The sequence below is a fragment of the Merops nubicus genome, unplaced genomic scaffold, assembly GCF_000691845.1.
Source record: "Merops nubicus isolate BGI_N331 unplaced genomic scaffold, ASM69184v1 scaffold6711, whole genome shotgun sequence".
Taxonomy (NCBI): domain Eukaryota; kingdom Metazoa; phylum Chordata; class Aves; order Coraciiformes; family Meropidae; genus Merops; species Merops nubicus.
This window is the reverse complement of record NW_008588908.1, coordinates 18,631-41,166: the sequence shown is the minus strand read 5'-3', so window position 1 is coordinate 41,166 and position 22,536 is coordinate 18,631. Positions and strand designations below refer to the sequence as shown.

General features: G+C 51.9%; 1 protein-coding gene across 1 annotated transcript in view; it reads right to left on the bottom strand.

The window, feature by feature from the left end:
• Positions 1–295: 295 nt before the first annotated feature.
• ZC3H7B (zinc finger CCCH-type containing 7B) overlaps positions 296–22,536 on the bottom strand; it is a 34,927-nt gene continuing 12,686 nt past the window's right edge. The window contains exons 9-22 of the mRNA XM_008949400.1: positions 21,668–22,016; positions 20,775–20,830; positions 19,461–19,623; positions 19,214–19,375; positions 18,147–18,352; positions 15,978–16,078; positions 15,130–15,311; positions 11,360–11,445; positions 6,704–6,837; positions 5,098–5,203; positions 3,564–3,672; positions 2,004–2,137; positions 1,083–1,246; positions 296–488 (exon numbers count right to left, since the gene is read on the bottom strand). Coding sequence (XP_008947648.1) covers positions 296–488; positions 1,083–1,246; positions 2,004–2,137; positions 3,564–3,672; positions 5,098–5,203; positions 6,704–6,837; positions 11,360–11,445; positions 15,130–15,311; positions 15,978–16,078; positions 18,147–18,352; positions 19,214–19,375; positions 19,461–19,623; positions 20,775–20,830; positions 21,668–22,016 — 2,145 coding nt within the window. The remainder of the gene's footprint in view (positions 489–1,082; positions 1,247–2,003; positions 2,138–3,563; positions 3,673–5,097; positions 5,204–6,703; positions 6,838–11,359; positions 11,446–15,129; positions 15,312–15,977; positions 16,079–18,146; positions 18,353–19,213; positions 19,376–19,460; positions 19,624–20,774; positions 20,831–21,667; positions 22,017–22,536) is intronic.

Below are 22,536 nucleotides of genomic sequence, written 5' to 3'. Positions count from 1 at the left end.
CCATTCGCATCCCAATACAGATCAGATTCATTCCTTTCCATGAAGGGACAGCAGAAACAGAAAGATGGGAAAGAATTTGGGGGAAAGAAGAGAGAGAAGATGGATCACAAATTGGGTGAGCTTGGCGTTCGCTGGCCAAGGAGAATCAAATCCATGATTTCGTTCACCACTAAGAAATCATCGTCTCGTCATCTTGAAATGAAAGAAAAGAGAAAGTTCTGGTGGCCAGACACCCACCTCGCTCTGCCCACTGCCACCTCTCTGGGAAAACCCCCTGTTGCCTCCCCAGCCCCGCCTAGACCCCGTCCCTCAATAGGAAGTTGTATTTCCCGAAGTCGTCGTCCCTGGGGCAGAGCAGCATGTCCTTGCGGGCCTTGGCCAGCTTCTGCTTCAGCACCTCCCTCCTGTCCAGCCACTCACTCAGCTCCTCCTGGCCGTGGGCACAGCGACACTCCTCCCCTTCAGGGCAGGTCTTGCTCTTCTGGAACCTGTTGGCACAAGGAGAGGTCAGGAGGGCAACGGCAGGGTGGGGTTCTGAGCGGGGCAAACTCGCCTTTCTAAGGGCAAAGAGATCTTCCCACAAAGCCACGTGGAAGGTGGAGGCTGGGCACAGGAACAGGGCAGCAAACAGAGCAACGTCTACGAGGGGATTTAGTCAGCAGAAGGAAACAACATGAGCTGGAACTGGACCAGCAGGGATGATGAGAAACCACCACACAAGGGAGGAAATGCCCCTAACAGCCACACGAGACAGAGCCTCCTCTCTAACCAAAACAGCTCTTCTAACCATCCATCACAAGCCTTCTGAAGACACCTCAAGGTGCTGATTCAGAGGGTGTGAGACATCCAAACCATCTAATAAAGCACCCAGGATTCCCCCGAGCATGGGGCCAAGGAGACTGCTCAGCACCCCAAGAGCTCAGGGCGTCCTGGCTGTGGGGGACATGGGGGCAGGCAGGAAGCTCCCTCTCCTCTCCTAAAGACACGTGCTCAGGAAGGCATCTGCAGCACCCAGCAGCGTGGCCGAGCACCTCTGGGGTGCAGGAGCAGCCTCAGTGTCCCCCAGAGCTGAGCTGAGGTACCTTTCGCAGAGGCGGAACTCGCCCATGGGGAAGCGGTAGCTCCAGCAGCTGGAGTCACTGTCTGAGGTGAAGACCTTCTCCTTGTGCTTCTCAGACTGGATGTGCTGCTGCCACTGCTTCTTGCTGTTGCTGTTCTTCCCGCAGAGCCAGCAGTGGTAGCCCATCTAAGCAGTGCAGACAGGGCAAAGGGCCAGTCAGTGCCTCCACAGTCACGCCTACCAGCCCTCCCTCTCCCCATCTCCTCCAGAGCCCCCCGGAAGCTCCACTCAGTCCATGACCCCCCCCAACGTCATCGTTAAGGCACCGTGCTGCCAACTAAAGGGGAGCAGAGCAGAGGCTCTGCCCAGGCTGCCTGCAGCTCAGAAGGGCTCAGGGACCAGGGCAGTTCAGTCCAACGACGTGGTGCCCCTGCCCCCAGCCCGGGTGGGCTCTGCCTGCAAGGCCCCCAGGTGAAGAGCAATGCTGGACTCTTCAGGAGCACAAACCCCTCAATCAGCCACCACCCCTGAGCTAAGGGGACATCCGCCTCCTGTTTTCCCAGCCCTCTGCACTCCAGACTCTCCTCTCCTCCAAGTTTCTTCTTTTTCAGCAGGCCAGGAGTGGCTTTGCCAGCTTTCCCAGGAGTGGGCAGGAACCCTGGGTGGAGGCTGAGCCCACTCAAAAGGGAACCCCAGCTAGACTCTTACTGACTGGGGGATTAACAGAAAAGCCATTGCAGAGCATTGCTGACCCTGGGCCAATCCCTACCCACCTCATCTGTGCTGCCCTTGTTGTGCTGCTCCAGGCTGCCCATTTAGCAGGGGCTCATTCCCCCAAGAGCAGTAGCTCCACCTGGAGCACAGGGGAGGGGTAGGCTGCCAGCCCTGAGGAGGAGGAGGAGGAAGAGGAGGAGAGGCAAAGGACAAGAGCTCAGCTGATTACCATGATGTCAGCATAGTCGGTGGGCATCTGGATCTGCTTCTCCCCTTCTCTGGAGGTGAGTGGTGTCCCCTCTCCAGGCTTCCCAGGGTTGTGTTTCTTTAGCCACATGTCGTAGGTCTGCTGCATATCTAGTACTGCACAGAGGTGACCCGTGGAGTCGCTCAGCCAGCCTCCCCCACCATGCCCAAAGGACAAGAAAAGGGGCAGCTCTGGGGCAGCCCTCCCCTTCCCCTGCTCGAGAGGCCCAATGTCACCTCCCCGGGTGACAGGCCTGGGGAGTGGAACCAAATTCACACCACGCTGCCTGGTGTGGCAAGGAATCTTCTGTGGGCCGAGGGGCAACGGGGACTGCAGCCACACCAGGCCTTCAGGAAGCAGGGAAAGGGCCCCAAGACTCCCCTGGACTTGGAGCCACAGGGTGATTCTCCATCAGGGCTGATTCTGCTTGACCTTAGCAGACAGCTCACCCCAGCCAGGGAGCTGAGAGGGGATGGGTTTAGATCCCTCCCCTCCCTCTAAGCCTAATCCTCATCCTCAGCACTCAAGATGGAGGAGAGCCCCAAGCAAGCTACCCAGGGGAAGCACTGGGGAGGAAGACCTGAGAATAGCTTGTCTCCTGTTCAAAACCTGCCCAGGAGTGTAATCCATGTCTCTTGGTGCTTTTGGTTTAAAACCCACTCCAGATACTGGTAGTAAGGGAAATTTTGGGTGGAAGCTTTGACTGCACATCTGCTTTTCCAAGATGAGCTCCTGTATGTCTGCAGACACTGATGAGATGCTGCAAGTGGGATGCCTCAGTGATTTACCCCTCACTAAAGGGGTAATTGAGGAACTCAAGGCAATTTGGGATAATTAATGCAAATTTTTCCCCACTGAAACAACGCTGTCATTTGAAGATTCACCTTGGTGCTGGAGCAAACACACCCAGACTGGTCTGATGTGCTTTGAAGGCCTCAGCAACAAGGTTACTTGAACCTTACCAAATAACAGCCTTTGAGGCAGCTCAGGCTCTTGGAGAAGAGTCTCCATCCAAGCACAAAGACCAAACAAACTCAGGGCACAACTGAAACCCTTCAAGCTTTCCAGCATGTCCCAACAGAGCTGGGTGAGCACCTGGACAACTGGGCCTTGCAAAGAGCTTGCTGTTGGTCTGAAAAAAAACCAAAGATTGCTGCCAGAGAGCTGGCAGCCCAGGGCACAGGCAACCCCCAGCTCCCCCAAATAATGTCAGCCGGGAGCCTGCATAATTAATTCCAAACAAGCTCCTCCACAGAGGCACCACCCAACCATGTTCTCAGACAAGATCTCAAATCCAGCCCTTTGAATACAATGCCATGAGCAGGGAGTGCCCAAGCCCAGGAGCAAGGGATATGAGCAGAAATGGGCATGAAAGCCAAGGCAGATACAAGCCAGACAAGGAGGCTAGAGGAGCAGCTGCAGGTCAGGACTGGTGCTTTGGCAGAGCTCCAGATGGAGCTGGGCATGGGAAAGCACAGGCAACTGGAGTGACAGCACAGGGTGGATTCAGAGAGCTTGGTGGCCCCTGTTTCCCCCACTCACTCTTATTTTCCTTCATGAAGGTCCACATGTCTCTCTCCTCAGGGCTGTGGGCGAAGGAGCAGTTGCCCACATACTGGCACTTCCTGCCATTCTGGGCGTGGATACACAACTGTGGAAAGACAGAGAGGAAAATTTGGCACCTCCACAAACACTCCTCACTAGAGGGGAACTGGGACAAAAAAAACAGAGGGGCAAAAAACCCATCTGGGATATTAAACTGCCCACGGGAGAGGTTGCAAACAGGACACTTCAGAGGTCACTAACTCATGGCTCTTTTCCATGAGCAACTCTCACAGTCCACAGCCAGAGCAAAGGCAGGGCCAGGCCTCTCCCAAGTACTCCACCTCCCTCCCACACTGAGAAACCCTGACCTAAGGGGAGACTTAAATCTCCTTCCCAAACCCTGTGCCAGCCCCATCTCGAGATGGTGGCTGCATCAACAGCCACCCCAGAAACCTGCAGATGTGTGTCAAGTGGTGCTGCTCCTTCCTCTGCTTCATCCTTTTGCTGGATGTGTTTGAGATCTTGCTGTCATGACTCTCTCTGTCCTTTCCTCCCACCTCAGCCAACACTTGTCTGCCTCCCTGCCAGGTCTACAGGGGGCCAGCCCTCAAAGCACTGCCCCATGGTGGGAGGGAAAGGGAATCACAGAATCATAGAATGTCCAGGATGGAAGGGACCTCAAAGGTCATCTAGTCCAACCCCCTGCCACAAGCAGGGACATCTCTAGCTAGGTCAAGCTACTCAAAGCTTCATCCAGCCTGATCTTGAATGTCCCCAGGGATGGGGCCTCCACCACCTCTCTGGGCAACCTATTCCAGGGATCTATCACCCTCATATTAAAGCACTTTTTCCTAATGTCTAACCTAAATCTCCCATTTTCTAGCTTAAAGCCATTCCCCCTCGGCCTGCCACTCCAAACCCTTGTGAACAGTCCCTCCCCTGCTTTCCTGTAGCCCCTCTCAGGCACTGGAAGGTCCCTATAGCGTCCCCCCAGAGCCTCCTCTTCTCCAGGCTGAACAGCCCCAACTCCCTCAGCCTGTCCTCACAGCAGAGCTGCTCCAGCCCTTGGATCATTTTTTTCTCTCTCCTCTGGAGACCTCCCAACAGCTCCAGGTCCTCCTTGTGCTGGGGGCTGCAGAGCTGGACACAGACTCCAGGGGAGGTTCCCCCAGGGCAGAGCAGAGGGGCAGGATCCCCTCTGCACATCTGCTGCCCACGCTGCTTTGGATGCAGCCCAGGCTGGGATTGGCCTCTGGGCTGCCATGGCATATTGGGGGCTCATCTCCAGCTTCTCATTGACTGGTACCCCCAAGTCTTTTCCCAGTGGACTGCTCTCTAACATGTCCTCTCCCACCCTGTACTGGTCACGTTGGTTGCCCCTCCCCAGGTGCAGGACCCTGCCCTTGGCCTTGTTGAACCTCACAAGGTTCCCCTGAGCCCACCTCCCCAGCTTGTCCAGGTCCCTCTGGCACATCAGGCCCTGGCATATGAAAGGGCAGGGGCCCCTGGCAGTGCCAGGCAGGGGCCTTACATCATACTGCTGGGGGAAGGTGCGGATGGAGGGCAGAGGCCGGACAGACACCCACTTCTTCTTGGCTTTGGACATCACCAGCAGGACCCGACGCTCCTTCGTCCAGCTGAGGGAGAGAGAATGAATCAAGAGAAGCAAAAGGAAGGGTTTGTTTTCCTCACAGACCCTTCAATATACTCCCGGATATGCACATCTGACAGAGAAGACACAAAAAGGGTCTTTAGGAGGATTCTCCCTTGTAGTTTTCATGGATTTCCTGGGATGTCTCTTCTCAGAAAGCCACAGAGCTCTCCCTCAGGTCTCTCATGGCATCCCCATGGATTACACACAGCCAACTCTTGTGATGAGAGGAAAAACATCTGGGAATATTTTGTGTTTGCAGGGTGCAGCAGAAATCCAAGCCATCACAAGCACTGTCTTACAAACAGGCACTAGGAAGCATCACCAGTAAGTGATGGCCAAAAGACAGCCTGGGCAAAGCCCCCAGCTCCAGTCAGCAGCTGTACAGAGAAGTGTTATCCTTCCTGTTCCAGGAAGTGATCCTCACCTGCTCCCACCTCCAGCAACTGCTGCTTCTGTCTCTTTTTCATCCAAGCTCCTACATTTCCAACAGGATGCTGGACTGTGCCTCTCTGGCTCGTGTTATGGGAGGTGAAGTCCTGCAACCCCTTCCCTTCTGTCCTGCCAGGCTGCCTGAGTGAGACAGGCCAAGGTCCCCATGCCCCAGTGGTGACAACCCAGCTGATATTCCTCTTCTAGGGAGCTTATCAGAAATCTGGGGACAAGCTTTTAGTAGGGCCTGTAGTCATAGGATGAGGGGCAATGGTTTTAAACTGAAAGAAGGTAGATTTAGACTAGATATAAGGATAATTTTTTTTAAATGAGGGTGCTGAAAGACTTGAACAATCCAGGGATTTAGTAGGTGCCCCATCCCTGGAAACATTCAAGCTCAGGCTGGATGGGGCTCTGAGCAATGTGATCTAGTTGAAGACAAGCCTGCTTGCTGCAGGGGTGGTTGGACTAGATGACCTTTAAAAGGTCCCTTCCAACCCAAACCATTCTGTGATTCCATCACACTGAACATTCTCATGGTACCTAAGGAGCCAGGAGATGCAAACAGCCAAGCCATGCACCAGAGAAAAGCAACCAAAGCAATGAAAGAGCCAAGAAAACTCATTTAAAAGGAAGCAGAATACCTGGCCCCACTGCTAACAGTGACCTGAGAGACATCTGCAAGCAGCCAGGAGTATAAACAAGTGCAGAGGAGAACTGTACGAGTGACTTTGCTAAGAAGAAATTATAGCAACTGAGGAAAAAAGGGAATTGTGGGAGCTGGGAATAACACCAGGAATATGAGCTGCATGCACCATGAGGAATAACAGTCTGTATTTGCTGCCAGCATTGTGCAAACAGTGAAGGAAAGAGCTGGGAACTGGCAAGCAGCTGCCTGCAGTGCTTGCTCCAGTGACAAACGCCTCCAGCAGCAAGAGACTGCTAGGAAACCTTCCAGCCTCTTCCAAAAAGGCCAAAGGAAGTCCTGCAGAAGGGACAGAGAAATCCCTGCCCTCGAGGAGAGGTGGGGGAAAGAGAAGGTTGCATTGCTCACCAGTGGCGGGCTTTGGCACTACAGTACTTGAGGTCTTTATCTGGCTCCACCAGCTGCCCATTCCTCCAGCACTGGCCACAAACAAACTTCATCTGGAGGTCAAAGGTGCTTGATGTGGGAGCCCGGGAAGAAGCCTGGGGAAGAGAACCACAACCTCAGGGAAACATCTGAAATTGGAGACAGCTCAGCTCCCCCTTGCCAGCCTGAGCTGGGGGCCCAGAGATACCAGACAGGAACAAAACCATGGCTGGCTTCAGCATGGTCTCCTGGCCAGAAGCATGGCTGGGACACCCCTGCAGCCTATCTCTGTGTGCAGACAAGCTCTGTGAGACCTGCCCCAGTGCTTACTCCCCATTGGGGAGGGTAATCCACCCCCCACTTGCTCCCCGTGGAGAGAGAGCAGTCACACAGTCAAGAGAGACCCCCTGGGAGGAGGGCAGCTCGTGCCACAGCACAGGACCCCCTGCTCTGTCCCTGGGCACCTTTCCATCTCTCACAGTTTCTTTGCACTGGGTTTTGCAGGCAGTTAACCACCATCTCTGGACATGGGTACAACCATCAATGCACCCATTTCACCCCCCCCCAGCCAATTCACTTAACTGCCCTTCTACCTGTACTCATGAGAAGGCCATTTTGGGCTTAGGACTGTGGATAAAAAAAAAACAAAAACAAAATAGAGAAGCCTGTCCCATATCAGCACTGCCTCATGTTTTCTCAGCAAATCTCTAGAGCCCTGTGTGCATTCTGTATCACCACAGGAAGACATGAGGCTGGCGTCTCCAGTTGGTCTCCAAACCAAAGAGCAAACCTGACTGGACACCAGTGGCCATGGGCACAGTGAGGGTACAAGAAAACCCCCTGAACACATTTTGCTGACAGTAAAGCACAAAGACCACATCCCAGTAAAACACTTTGGCTGCTAACCTCCACCAAGACCACTAAGAATACACTGAAGCAGCTGGCTGTGGGATAAGCAGGGTGGAGACCTGGGATATCACAGCAGGCAGGAAGGTGCCTCCCTCTCAGATGTGTGGCCTTTGAACAGTACTTCTACTCTCCACTTGGTCTCTAAAAGGAAATTATGCTCCAGCTTGCCACTGACCCACCAAACCTACAGGCCTCAGGTGACCAAATGGCCCTGCTGGAAGACTCTGTTATCAGCCCCATGCTACCTGACACATAATCCTCCAGGTAACAGGTCTCTCAGCACAGCCAGAAAGCCTGGCTCAAACCTACTGACCCAGCAAAAATAAAAACTGCATGGCTCCAGAAGGTCCAACAGATCAGAGAGAAAGAAAAACCTTCCTCAGGTAACTCTGGTGCTTCTTTTTCCACCAGTTCCTACCCAAAAGAAGCCCCGTGCTGCATCAAAGTCACCCAAACTGCTGGTCAATCCAGTGGGCATGTATGTTCCTGGGGGATTAGGAGCCAAGCAAAAGATCAAAGCTGCTGCTGTTGCTGCTACATGACTGTATTTGTAAAGGCAAGACACATACCTGGCAGGCTGCTGACAACCAGCAATGAGTATCACATGAGGCTCCAGCCTGTGAAGCCAGGCAGAAGTGCCTCAGGCTGTGGCACCACCCCTGGCTAGGAAGCCAGACAATATAGTGTTAGCTAGGCACCATGGCAACCAAATAAATAAAAGTCTTTGGCATGACACTCTCCACTCCAGGCTGTGCAGAGAACAGCCCCAGCACTGCCACTCGTGCCTCCCAGCTTGAGGAACCCCTCTCAGCAACACCAAAATGGTCTCTTGAGGAGCCCAGGTTACCCAGCCTCCTCCCCAAGCCACACTTAGGTGCAATTACCCCTTACCAGACCTTCCTTTCCTCTCCATGCTTAAATTGCTAATTCTGAGGCCATTTTTTATGTGGGTTCTGCACAATCAGAATAGCCCTTGAAAACCAGAAAAAAACGCAAGGGCTAAACCCTCTCAGTTCCTAGGGATGAGGTGGGAAGACATGCAGATACCTACAAGAGCCTCTCCTGCTGACTGCTCCTTCCATCTGCAGCCCCTGGGTGTTCTCCTACAGTGCCTCTATGGGGCCAAATCTGTGGGGTGAAGTGAGAGATCCCTGGCAGGTGTTTAGCAAGCTGTGGATTTTCATCTTTGTCTTCTTCCTGACCTGCACTGTCCCAGCTGCTGGATCCCTGCGTGCTGCCTGCCCTCTGTTCTCCACAACTGGCTGGCCCCCGATGTGAACTGAGTCCAGCTGGCAAAACCAGCAGCAAAGTCCCTGGGAGTGACTTTGCTTCTGATGCCCAGAGAGTGCTGGGGTGAGCGTGGCTCACTCGGGCTGGTGGGAAGGAGGGGTCTGCTTTCACAGCACTCCTGGGAAGCTGTCTCTGCCAGGCAGCCAACTCCAAAAGCTGGAAGGACGCTGAGAAAACTGAGTCACGTCAGCGGGAGAAAATAATGGCAAAAGTAAACACCTCTCAACAGACACTGTTAGTCCTGCCCCCGGGGTCTTCAGCAGTCAGCCAGTGTCTCATCCCCAAGCACAACCCCCTGGCTGAGGACGTGCAGATGCCCAGGCCAGGGTTTGCCACTGCAGACACGTGTCGGAGCGACCCGACTCCATCTCCCCACACGCGGTGCCAGGCTGCCAACCCCCCCAGACTGCTGCTGGTAGGCACCTTCTGACTCCAACAATGAGGCTGCTGCTTCACCCCTGCACAAACTGATGCCCTGGAAGGGTGGAATGTGCACTCCAGCCCTGTGCCAAGGCATCTGTGAGCCACGACCTCGCTTTGCCGTCGGCCGCCGGCCCACACGCTGCTCTCTCTGTGCCCATCCCCTGAGAGCTGATGGAGCAGGTGCTGGGATTTCTTTTCCTGATCCTCTGCCCCCTGCAAGCCCCAAGAGCCAGAAACAAAAGCTCTTGCTCAGCATCCAGATCCCACGTGCTTCAGAGGGCATGCTCTGGCCACGTCCACTGAAGGACTGGAGGCAGCACCTCCAGACAAAGGTGAGTTTGAAGCTGCAAGGCTTAGGGGAAAACAACTGTCCACCTACCTTTTGTATCCCCAGATTATGCACAGAGAATGGCAAGAAAAGGCTGTCTGGAAAATGCAGACAGACCCACAGCAGTCAGGACAGAACCAGTCACTAGGTTTCACCCCTCACAGGGCAGGGATTGCTGATATAAACCCAACTACTGGCACAATCTGCTGCAAATCCATACTTGGTTTGCTTCCCTGTGGAGATGCAGGCAGCTGCCTCTGTCCTCACACCAGGCAGAGAGAGACTACAGCCACTTCTGTCTGCAGGGACCATTCAGGCTTACTTCTCATATAATCCAGGCTGTACAAAGTCATCCTCTCCTCTTCCTGAGAGGCTGGAACATACACCTTAAGTAAGTCAGATGCCTTTGGGAACTAGAGACCTGGGTCATGCCGGACTGCTGCTTCTCATTCCTCTCCCCCAGATCACCACAGCAGCATGGGCTGCACAGGTATGTGGCTGAGCATCTCCCCAGAGACCTTGGCAGTGTTCAGTCAATGACTGGACTTGATGATCTTAAAAGTCTCTGCCAACCCACTTGATTTTGTGATTCTATGGCTCCATTTCATGCAGCATAACCAGCACACAGGTGGACTAGAGAGCCCACTGCAAGCATCAGTGCAGTGACCTCCACCCCTCCTGTTGCTAACTCACACCCATCAGATCTGCTTTTCCCCAGCCTCAGTGCCCTACAGTAATCAGAACACTTCTCCTAGCCCATAACCTAGCCAAAAAAAGCTGTTCCACACCATATGACTCATCTCCCTTTCCTGTAAGACATCGATTCCTTGGGGTGCTCACAGGCTGCATGCACTCAGTGCTGGTCTCTGCAGGACTCCTGGGTGAGAGGACTAAAACCTCCCAGTTCTAGCAGCAAAACTGCTTTAGTTCAACTTCAGGGCTGGGCTAGGAACTGTCCTCACTGGGTGGGCTCTGCTCCTACACTACTGAACATCCCCTTGGGGGAAAAAAAAAGAGATGTATCTAAGGCAGTTCCACCTGCAGCCAATGGGTTTACAGACAGCAGACAAACTTCTGCCCTTTGCTTATCACACACTTCTCCAGGGAAAGCTCCTGGCAATGCTGGAGGGTGCAGCCAGAGGCAGCTTCTCCCACACTGAGACACTGGTGGCACAAAGAGAGGCAAAGCTCACAGCATCCTCCTGGCAAAGAGCCCCTGAGAGCTCTGCCCAGCCTCAGCAGCACCTGAGCTGCAAGTTCCACCCACTCCAGGATTCAGAGCAGTCCTGTGAGTACTGAGTCATTTCTTAACATTCTTCAAGTTGCCATGTGGGCCCTCTGCCACTACAGGGCAGCAGGACACCTTTGGTCCCCACTGTGTGGCCACTGTCCCCAACATCTCCCCATTTCACTAGCAAAGTGTCACAGGAAGCACCATTCCCTGAGCATTGTCCCCCCTGCTCTGGGGGCTTCACCCCCCCACTGATGAGAGCAGATAATGCTGCAGAACAAGGCACAAGGCTCCTGGTTAGCACTGCAAGCAGGAAAGCTCTGAGCTGTCCTCCTCCTCAGTGGGCAGCCTCATCTGCCTGGGACCTGTCAGGCACAGAAGTGGGAGGAAAACAGAGAAAGTGCTGGAACAGTTGGGAGCTAAACCAGGCTGCAAGCCCCAAATGCACCTTACTCACCATGCTGTTGGATGGTTTGCTGGCATGTGCCTCCATCTGCTGCCAGTACTTCTTTGATTCCTGCACAATATCTTCATGGGTCATTCCTGGGAACAGAAGGAGACAGGACTGAGCTGCCCTGCTTGGGTCAAGAGAAGAGAGGGAAAGGAAGGTGAGAGGATTTGCTACATTTGGGCTCAGGAACCCCTGTGTGGCTGACAACTCCCACAGTCCCATTGGCAACATCAGGACATGGTTGTAAGGGGGTTGCATGCTTAAGGACAGGCTAAGGAAGCTCCTCTCTCCACAGAAGCCAGAGAAAATGGGAAGAGTTCACTCTCCTGGGCTCATTCAGATCTGGCATTCTGCTCAGGCTGTCTGCAAAGGACCCAGTTGCTGCCTCCAAGGGGATTCCTGACTAGGGGTCAAGACCTTGACCAGGGCTGTTGCCCAGCACCATACCAACAGATACTCCCCAAGGCCTTGAAGACAAAGCTTTGTTATTGCTCAGCTACTGCACACTGGAGTTTTAGCCACTAGTTTGGAAGATCACAGATATCTCACTGAGGCAGGTAGCCAGAAATCTTTCCTAATCCCTGCTGGGATTAATTAGCCTGTGATACACTCAAACTGTGGGGGCTGCCCATCAATCAACAGGTAAAGAGGAAAGCTGAAATTCAACACACAAACACCAACTGCAACCAAGGCAGCCAGGAGAGCCCCACAGTGCAAAACCAGCCAAGGAAGAGCTGCCAGGATGTAACCACCACGGAAAGATCTGCAAGGTGTCAGCCATCAGAGATGCCACCTCAAACAGGGGCTGCTCAGACCCTACCTAAGGAATCAGCTCCTGACAAGACTCGAGTGGTGAGGGAACAGCATCCCCAGCACCAACCAGATGGGCACTAAGATTCTCAGAGCCCTGCACAGCAAAAGTATGAACTGTCTGATCAATGTGAGGACTCAATGTCTTTTTTTTTTTGTATCCAAGTGCTGCAAAGACCCAAGATAGCTGCCTAAACAAACTGAAGCAAAGATCTTACAACAGCCAGCTGACAGCAACAACTGGGGTGCTGAGGATAGCCTTGATGCAGCACCCCCAGCACAGAGAGAATGCAAGATTCCTTGCTTTGCTTCTGCCTACAGCTTTTGTTATTCAAGTGAGGTGTTCCCCAGGCATGCCACATGGACACAATCTTTGATCTGGGAGCCAGCCTGTTCCAAAACTTAAGGGCCTGCAAACAAAAGTTTTCACCTTGGCTTAGGCTGTGTGTAAATTGGGTCAGTCACAGCACTCCTGACTTCAGTCTCCCCATCCATGATTTCAGCTGTCCAGGTCCCTGCCACACAACAATACTGCTGTTTGTAGAGGGCTTGGACAGGATGGAAAGCACTCATAGAACCTGACCATTCTTAAGAATATTTGCTGCTCAGGCCTCCAAAATGGCAGCTGCTGCAGAGCTGGTACTACTCCCAGATCAGAGCTCTTTATGGATTTTCTCCTTCTTAACCATTATCCCCAGAACAAACAGTGTAAGAGCTGGAAAAACTGCAACTCTCCCTCCTGAATCCAAGGATTTTAGGTCTGGACACAACACTGATCTGTACTTTGGGGACAAAAATTATAAAGCTGTGAAAACCACAGCACAAATTTAACATGCTGCACTGAACCTGGCAGAGAAAGGGCCCAAGGAGTTCCCATCTGCTCCACTCTGCACATCTGCACTGTGATCCTTGGGATGCAGAACCAACAAGAGAAGCACATACAGCTTCAGAAGGCTGAATTTCACATCAAGTCCTTAGCAAGTGACTGCCTTCTTTCAGTCCTAGAAATCTTCATGAACTCAACAATACCATCTATAAATGTGGCGGTCAGAACAAAAAAATCCCTCCCAAATATAAAAGTATGTTTTTGAACACAATAGCTCTCCAAAGCATGAACTGTCCCAAGAGATGATCTGGGAGCCACAAGGCCCATGTTTTGATTGCTTATAACATTTCAGCATCTTTTGCAACATCATTAGTGGGGACAAAGACTCTGTGATTTCCACTGATGGAAGAAGATAGCAAGACAGGGCTGTGAAAAGCCCCAGTGAAGAAGGAAACAGTCCTGCCTGTCCACATTTTCAGATCTTGGGAACCTTTACTCCACACTGATACAATCCTTTATCCCCATGAACAAAGCCACAAGCTCTGCAGAAGTTCAAATGGCTGTGAATTGCAATAGCCCAATGGTTTCAAATGCAAGCTGCTATGAACAATATCCCCTTCCTATTCTTGCTGAGCAAATGGTGCCTCAATTAAACTCTCTGCTGCAAAACTAAAGCATCCCCACAGAATGGTGAAAACTACCTTTCTTCTCTGTTTCCATGAGGACTACATTTAAGAGCAGTAATAAACTACCACTCCAGGAAGGCAGAAATCACAAGAAAAGCAGGCCCATACACACAGCCCTGCAGGAAAAAAGGAAGTGAAGAGAAATGATGGCTCTCCCTTTGTTGGAAAAGATGGGAATAGGCACAAGGCTTACTGACCACCTCTGCAGCTCAGCTCATGGTCTGTTTCATCTCCTCCGCTTCCCTTTTGGAAATTGCTTCTTCAAGCAAAAAAGGCAAGAAGCAAAAGTCAATCTAAACATTTCTTTTACAGGCTAAAGAAGAAGGAATATAGAAGTAGGGAAGAAGGAAGCAAAGAAACGTTTCCTAAAAAAAAAACCCACCAACAAAACCAAACCAATCATAGGGTGGAGAAAAGGACAAGGTGCTTAAATATTAAGAGTGCCCAGAGTACTGTGGGCAGTATCATAAGCATGTAGGGCAGCAACAGTGGCCTCCAGCTAAAAGTCATAATTCTCTCTTCAAAACTCTGGTGGTGTAGATTTTTAATTTCCTGTGGCCACAACTGAGGTCAAATGGGAAGAATAAAAGATGGCATTTGCCACAGTGTGCTACTTGTTCATCAGTGTCCCTCATGAGCCAAGCCAGGGCCAAAGAGTGCACTGAACAACAGTGACAGATGCTTCAACAACAAATCAAAGAAACTGCTCCCAATTACATCAAAGAAGGGTGAGAAACATCTGGAACGTGCTTCCTCTCTGGAGTGCCCCCATGACTGGGCTGGTCCTACACTGAACAAGACCCTGTGGTGAAAGAAGGTGCAGGCAGCACTGTGGGTGGACCAGCACCTGCTCAGTTCATAGGAGAGCTGTTAACCAGCATGTCAGGGAGACAGAGCACTCCAAGTGCCCCATGGAGCAGGGTCGTTATATGAGTAACCTGAATGCAATTTATGCAACAGCCTATTCAGAGGCTCATCATCCAAGCCTTTCTGGGAAATCCCAGGTTATCTTGTCATTTCCCACTGCTGGTGAATTTGTTGAGAGAAACTGGAGATGCACAGCCTGCCTTTATGTAACTGCTTTGTCACCCCTGCCTGCTGCCACGCTCGCTGCGCCAGACGCTCGCTCAGGAGCCCAACTGCTCTTTAGGGCCTTGCACAGAATTTAAGCATGAAAACACCTCTGAGGATTCAGCCCTACCTAAGAATCAGTTCAACTCAGGCAACTGGTCCCAAGGGAAAGGCTTCCTGAGCTGAAAATGACAGCAGCACCTCAAAAGGGACAAGGGCCAAGTCACCTCAGAGAACACCTCGTCCCTCTTGTCTGTGTGGCCGAGGAGACGGCACACGCACAAGTGAGCGACAGCATCTTAGCACCCCAAAACGACCCTCTCCTGCTCTCAGCTGGCCCTTGGCACAGGCTGGAGGACACGTGAGCACGGAGTGAGGCTCACCTGAGTACTGCTGCAGCAGCCAGACCTTGAGCTCGATGAAGCTGTGTGCGAAGTGGCAGCTGTCCTCGCGCAGGCAGCCGTAGCGCACCTCGTGCCGGCACACATCGAACTGGAAGTGCTCCTGGAACTGCCTGATCTTGGAGTACTTCAGGGAGGTGGAACGCACGATGTGGACCAGACACCTGTGGCCATGCCAGAGAAATAGGAAGCATCAGAGGATCAAGTCTTCACACCCCACTCCTTCTTATATGTGACTTTCAGACATTTGACCGAGTGCGCAAAGGATGCGGAAAATCAATTCCTGGAGAGGCAGAGTCCCACTGGGAAAACCAAACCCTTGTCCTCCCACCCTAGCAGCCCTAGGTGGGTATTTTCAAGCTCCTCAGCCCATGCATGATGCACCACTTAAGTCCAGAGATCAGCCACATTTCAAAGTCTGCAGCAAAGACATCAACTCCACTGCCCCAGCAAGTCCCTGAGTCTCAGGTTGCCAGGACCAGATGGGGTTGTATTACTGTGTACTTGACATGCTGCTTGTTTTCCTAAACACCCATTACCAGCCAGCCAGAGGCTGGATCCTGAGCTAGAGGATCTCTGGTTTAACCTTTATGTAAGGGCCAAACTGAAAGGCAAATTAAGCCAATGGAAAACTTGGGTTGGCTCCAAAGGGCTTTTGCTGATGCCCCAAATCCCTCAGCACCAGGAGGGTGAAGCACACAATGTTGTTTATCCTGCTTTGAGCTGCCCTAAGATTGGAACTCATGGGGAGGAAAGAAAGAGACCAGGGCCCTGGAGTTAAACTGGCTGGACTTGTGAAAGATTGCTCAAAAAAACCCCCATTCACTCACTTGTTGTCATGGAAACTGTGTTTGGCAGAAAGGTTGGAGCAGACAGATGGTGTGTCCTTGGTCCCTTTGCTGATAATCCGGGGTTTGCTGTCAAAGCAAATCTGAGAAGAGAAGAATTAGCATGCTGGGAAAATCTTAGAGAGCACTGAACCAGAGCCACTTTACTTGGAAAGGCAGGAGGAACCAGAGCCAAGCTATTCTCATGTTAAAAATTAGAAGAGGCTTGGTGAAAACTTTGTGGTAGGGCTTTAAAATAAAGCAAGCAAACTTTTGGAAAAGCTTCCAGACAACGTTTCTTTGCTTCTTCTCAACAGTATTTTCCATTGTGGTTGGAAAAAATTTGGTCAGAGCCACATATTCTTCCCTGTTTAACCAACAGAGCAAGAACAAGGGGGAAAGGATGGAGAGGAATCAAATAGCTGCCAGTTCACAGCAAAGAACGTGGCCCTTCACATCCACCACTGCCAGTGTGGGGAACTCTGCTGCAGAGCATTGAGGTGGTCCAAGCCAATCCTTAACTGACTCAGTGGCTCAGCACATTTTTTTGTCTTATGGCATTCTGGTTTCTAAAGCAGTTGGGGCTAAATTACAACACAGAGCAACATCTCAAGACAGAGGAAGGACCATGTGACCCCATGAGGCTGTGTGCACCCTGCCCAGCTGCAGGGCTGAGGAGGAAAACTACCTCTTCTTTCTCCTACACAGATCACCCACTGCTCACCACCCTTCTTGGAACTGGGCACTGCCTGGGACATATAGAATCTTAGGATTCATTAGGCTGGAAAGACCTTTAAGATCATCAAGTCTGACCACTAACCCAGCACAGCCAAGTCCAACACTAAATTATGTCCCTAAGCACCTCACCTACAAGACTTCCAAATACCTCCAGGGATGGTGATTTAACCATTTTCCTTTAAGATTCCATTCTTGAAAAACATGCACCCTTCCAGGACACCTTTGCCCTTCAGGACTGCCTTGCAAGGGACTCTTGTCAATCAGTCTCCTAAAGAGGCCAAAGTCTGCCCTCTGCAAGCCCAAGGTGGCAGCTCTGCTGACCCCCTCCTTCTCCAAGAATTAAAACCTAACCATTTAATGAATGCTGTGCCCAAGACAGCCTCCAACCATCACATCACCCACAATTTCTCTGTTCACAAACAACATTTCCATCAGGGTGCCTTCCCTGGTGGGCTCCCTCACTGGCTGTGCCAGGAAATCATCTTTTACACCCTCCAGGAACCTCCTAGGCTGTTCCCTCTGCTGGTACTTCCAGCAGACATCTGGTAAACTGAAGTCCCCCATGAGAACAAGTGGTAGTGACTGTCAGACTTCTTCCTGCTGTTTCTAGACTATTTCATCTACCTCTTCATCCTGGTTAGGTGGTCTGTAAGACTCCCACCATGCTACCTGCCTTGTTGGCCCAGTTCTTACCCATGAACACTCAACCCTACCATCACCATTAAAAAGCTCTACACAGTCAAAACACCTCCAATACCCCTGGAGTCCTGTGTCCAGCTCTGCAGCCCCCAGCACAAGGAGGACCTGGAGCTGTTGGAAGGTCTCCAGAGGAGAGACACAAAAATTATCAGAGGGCTGGAGCAGCTCTGCTGTGAGGACAGGTTGAGGGAGTTGGGGTTGTTCAGCCTGGAGAAGAGGAGGCTCTGGGGGAACCTCATAGCAACCTGCTAGTTCCTGAGAGGGGCCTACAGGAAAGCAGGGGAGGGACTGTTCACAAGGGTTTGGAGTGGCAGGACAAGTGGGAATGGCTTTAAGCTAGAAAATGGGAGATTCAGGTTAGACATTAGGAAAAAGTGCTTCAGTATGAGGGTGATAGATCCCTGGAATAGGTTGCCCAGAGAGGTGGTGGAGGCCCCATCCCTGGGGACATTCAAGATCAGGCTGGATGAAGCTTTGAGTAGCTTGATCTAGCTGGAGATGTCCCTGCTTATGGCAAGGGGGTTGGACAAGATGACCTTTGGAGGTCCCTTCCATCCTGGACATTCTATGATGACTCTAAGCTGGCCTATCCCTTCTGAAGAGTTTACAGCCACCCCCTGCAGCACAACCCACCACGACATCAACCATCAACCTCCACCACCACATCAACCGCCAGCGCATCAACAGCACGGACCCGGCCAGAGGAGACCACGCAGGACTCCAGCAGCTCCCTACCTCACAGAGGAAGGTGAAGATGCCCTGATGTTCCTTCAGGAGCTTGGCGATGGTGAGGCTGCTCTGCTTGATGCCACCCAGGGGGTCAAAGAGGAGGTCTCTGTTGAGGGTGCCCTTCCTCTCCTCCGTCCAGACGTCGATCTCCTCCTGGTGGTACGCGAAGGTGCAGTTATCCCCGTACTTACAGTCCTGCTTGTTAAGCATGTCTACAAAGCAACAAACAGCACACACCACCACACAAGGGAGGGGGCACAGTCAGGAATTAACTCTCTGCCTCGTCTCCTCCCACTGCCCACACTTCACCAGGAGCTGGAAACAAGGAAACAGAGAGTTAAAGAAAAAAGAAAAAGGCACCTCCCCCTCCTCTCACCCCCCCCAAGGTTTGTCTACACCATGAGATTCAGTAAAATGAAGGCAAAGTACTGAATGGTGACAACCTGTTGTGGAAACCAGCTCAAAGTGGAGGTTTAATTGCTTTAATTCAGTGTAAGTGCTTTAATTCAGTGCTTGGAGAGTGACAGGCTATGATTTGATCCACTCCTTTTAAAGTCAACCCAGATGAAGTTCTCCTAGCAGCTCCGCACTAAGGAACCTTGTTATCTTGGCTCTTGCCATCTCCCCATCTCATCAGGAGCTTTGCAATGACACTGCCTCTGGGACCAGTCTAGTCAGAGGGACGGGCTGGAGCCAAGGAGCAGGCAGAGAGAACTTCTCCCTAGGCAGAACCACAGCCCTGCCACAGGGCTGCTGGGTGGAGTGGGACTAGTGCAGGCACAGGAGGCAGGTTCTCATCAAATCCTGTGTCAACAGGGCAGCTCTGAGTGCCTGGCTGTGCACAGCACCTCACTATGCCTTTGCAGACCTTCTGCTCCACCACTTTAAAAGCTGCCTGCTCTCCACAGTGTGGGAGCTCGTGGCCTTTCATTATACTGAGCCTCCCAGTCTGCAAGATGTTGATAGGAGAAGACCCCAAACACAGGAGGTGACACAAACAGGAATCTCCCCTCCCAGCCTCCCCTGGCACACACTGTACAGCCCCTTCCCAGCCCTAACCCCCCCCAGATCACCTTTGCACAGGTAATAGGATCCTACAAAGTTGGTTTTGGTTGGACGAGGACGGATCCTCTTCCAGGTCTTGTCTTCTGAGTTCTTCAGCCTGCCCAGCAGGATGTCCCTCTTGCACTTGTGCTCCAAGCCCTCTCGATAGGTATAGTCACCAGCCTTGGGCCCTGCAGGAGAGAACAACCCCATCAGCCGGGGAAAGCCAAACCCCAGACCAGGCCAAGACTCTGGGTGGCAGAGCAACCACGTCACCTGTTTTAGGGTAGCAGATATGACAGGCTTGCTTGAAGACATGAGTAGATGCCAGGGGGTTCTTCACCAGCAGGGCTGTGTTGGGCATTACTGGTTCAGGCTGGGACAGCAGGTGCTCGGTGACCTTGGGCACAGGTGGGTGACTCACTCCACCAACATTGACCTGAGTGAAAACACACATACCTCTCTCCTCAGCTCTGCAACCACATGACTAAGAAACCTCTCTAATCCCTTGCCCTATTCCAGTCTCTCAAAAACCTTCCTCGTTTCCTCTCTCATCAAAATGTCCCCATCTGAAACTATATTTCCAAAAGAGCTGCTTGCAACCTTTGCCAAGAAAACAAACAGTGTGGTATGCTCACTTCAAAGTCAAGGCTCCTTCTCTCTTGGTAAGAGATCTGAGTTTTCTATGGTGAGCAGTAACAGAAAACGTCCCCCTCACTCCTTCCCATTGCCTCCATCACAACCAACCCTGCATTTGAAGAGTCTCAAAAAAAAAAACCCAAACCAAACACTTGTCACTGAGTCTTCAGGGAGCAGATTAATCTGAGGACAGATCTGGCTCCACACTGAAGTAATAGGGACAGCAGAACACCAGGAAATTAAGAATCTTCTCTAAGCTTGCTGGCCATGAACAATCCTCCCCTTTTTCTCCAAGACTAGAGACATGGGACAGGAGCAGGATGAGCCCTGGGCTCAGTTTTGGGCACCTCAATACAAGAAAGACATGGAGGTGCTGGAGCACATCCAGAGAAAGGCAACGAGGCTGGTGAAGGGCCTAGGGCACACGTCGTGTGAGGAGCAGCTGAGGGAACTGGGGTTGTTTGGCCTGGAGAAAAGGAGGCTCAGGGGAGACCTTCTCTATAACTACCTGAAATTAGGTTGTAGAGAGGTGAGGGGTTGGTCTCTTCTCCCAGCTAAGAAGTGACAGGACAAGAGGAAACAACCTCAAGTTGCACCAGGGGAGGTTTAGGTTGGATATTAGGAAAAGCTTCTTCACTGAAAGGGTTGTTAAGCCCTGAAAGAGGCTGCCCAGGGAGATGGTTGAACCACCAGCCCTGGAGATATTTAAAAACAATGTGGATTTGAGCCTCCAACTTCAGTCCCACCATGTTTACCTCAGCAACAGGCACAGCTGTAGACAAAAATGAAGATGGAACAAACACCTTCCTACTGACTCTGGGGAGCACAATATGGGAGGCAACACTCAGAGGGGCAAAGAGGAGAAGCCCAAGTTACCTACATCACTCAAGTCACTACTACCTTGGCTCCAGAGCACCGTGGGACATCAGCACGGGGGAGTGGCTCACTCACCACAGGGGATGGTTTTTGGCTGCCAGGTGGGTGGCGCAGCTCCTGAGGGCCAGTTTCTTCTGGGCAAAAGAAGAGGAAAAGAGCCCCACAAAACAAAACCAATCAGTTCACTTTCAGAGGCAGTTCTGCTCACAAGAAAGCAAACAGATGCTTATTAAACACATTTGTTTTATTTATTTCAGAACATTTTAATACTTTTGCCCTCAGATCACCTGTCTTAAGTCTTGCAAAAACTCCAGGACAGGCTTTCTTGTCCCCCAGACTCTACTGAACCCAACTCTGTGCTGCTGAGTGCTGGGATTTGCAAGAGGGCAACTCCAAGGTAGTCCAATACTGAGGTGGATCTGAGTGTTGAAGTGCTGACTGGACAATCTCTGTGCTTCCCAGAATATTACTGCTGCCAATATACTGCAACAGTGGTGACAAGTTAGCTAAGAAGAAGCCTGTCTTCCTTCCTGGGACAGGAGGGGACTTAGCTCTACACCCACCTTGGCCTCCACCATTCTTCCCAGTAGAAGGCTGATCTGAGTGATTTTACTCATTTGGTCCAAAATGTCAAAGAGTCACTGGGAAGGGTGCAAAAACCATGCCGCAGTCCAGCAAATTGTGGTAAGGGAGGTGTCCTGGACACCAAGCCAGGTTGAAATCTCATTGCTCATCATTATACACCTTTGCATTCCTTTCTCCTCTGAGATTTCACACCATGCACATACTGGTGATCTGCGATTATCCACCCACAGTCTTTCTCATTACTCCTGAGCTAGCCACACTCAGTTGCTCTGTCCTCTTCCGCATTTCCATCCCTGTTCTGCAGCACCAGCAGACAGAGCCATATGACAGCTGTCCTCAGCACTGAAGGAAGTCATTTTGGGATGCAACAGCCCCACGCTTACCAGTGGCAAAGGAATCCAAGGCATCCAGCGACCCTCTGTTTGTCCCAAAGGAGTCCAGGGCATCCAGCTGTGTGTCTGTGTAGGGGAGCAGATCCAGGGAATCCAGGGAATCTAAGGTGGAGCCACCACTTCCTCCTGGCTGGGCCTCGAAGGTCTCCAGGACAGAGGAGGAGGAGAGCTGCTTGCTGGGATCCATCACCAGGCCGAAGGAGGCAGGAGGCAGGGGGGTGGAGACAGGGATGCTGGCTGTCACCACTGGAGGCAGCAGGGGGGTGCCCCCTGGGAACACGGGGATCAGCTGGGGCATCTCTGTTGGCAGGTTGGTGGGAAGGGTGCCCTGGACCAGAGACTTTGGGGAATTGGGAAGAGGGAGGAGAAACAGCACATGAGGAACGAGGAGCAGAGAGTGAGGAAACACAGAGCAACAGGCTCCCTGAATTATTCCACACAAAGATACCCAGACACCTGCAGGCTTCCCCCAGACCTTCCACACAGAGGTCCCCGAGGAGGTGCTGGGCTACCTGAGCTCATCACTCTGAAAGACAGAGCCCTGTGCCAGGCACTTAAACCAGCTCAGGCTGAGCAACTGCAGCTGAGTACACACAGCTCCAAGGCCAGGACAACGACCACTACTCGTGGCACTTCTCAGCAGAGCTTTTTTTGGCTTGAGAGGCATCCTGCATGAGCATGGTGATACTGCTTCCACACCCAAGTTGGCTTGCACAACATCAGCAACACTGGCCACTGAAATCCAGTCTAAATATGAATACAGGTTGTCTCTACAGCTCCCAGAACTGTTCAAAGAGCTTTGGGTTGAATACAGCCTCCATAAAATACAAGATTAGAGCATGTCTGCTGTATAAAACATG